General features: G+C 70.6%; 1 protein-coding gene across 1 annotated transcript in view; it reads right to left on the bottom strand.

Moving 5' to 3' along the window:
* CROCC (ciliary rootlet coiled-coil, rootletin) overlaps positions 1–326 on the bottom strand; it is a 26511-nt gene that overhangs the window by 11303 nt on the left and 14882 nt on the right. The window contains exon 6 of the mRNA XM_019474712.1: positions 42–169. Within this exon, the coding sequence (XP_019330257.1) occupies positions 42–169 (128 nt within the window). The remainder of the gene's footprint in view (positions 1–41; positions 170–326) is intronic.

Raw genomic sequence — 326 nt, 5'->3', positions numbered from 1 at the left:
ACAACGAGGGGGGAGGGGGAGGGGGGGGGCGGGGGGCGTACCCGCTCCCGCTGCGCGTCCCGCAGCTCACGCAGGAAATCCCGCAGGGCTGCCCGCACTGCCTCGGGCTCGGTCGCTGCACAAGGGTCCGGGGATGAGCCGGGGCTCCCTGACCCCTCCGGACCCCCACCTGTATGGGGACAAACTGGGTGACGTTGGGACAACGGGGCGCAGCACCCAAGGGAGGATCGCAAGCCGCAGCGGGATGCGCCGCAGCGGGATGCGCCTATAGGATATGGGGTATGTAAGAGATGGAGCAATGGGGTATGGGGGCCCCCCCGGGAGGG

Source organism: Aptenodytes forsteri, unplaced genomic scaffold (genome assembly GCF_000699145.1).
Source record: "Aptenodytes forsteri isolate BGI_AS27 unplaced genomic scaffold, ASM69914v1 Scaffold61, whole genome shotgun sequence".
Lineage (NCBI taxonomy): Eukaryota > Metazoa > Chordata > Aves > Sphenisciformes > Spheniscidae > Aptenodytes > Aptenodytes forsteri.
This window is presented reverse-complemented; position numbering and strand designations above follow the sequence as displayed.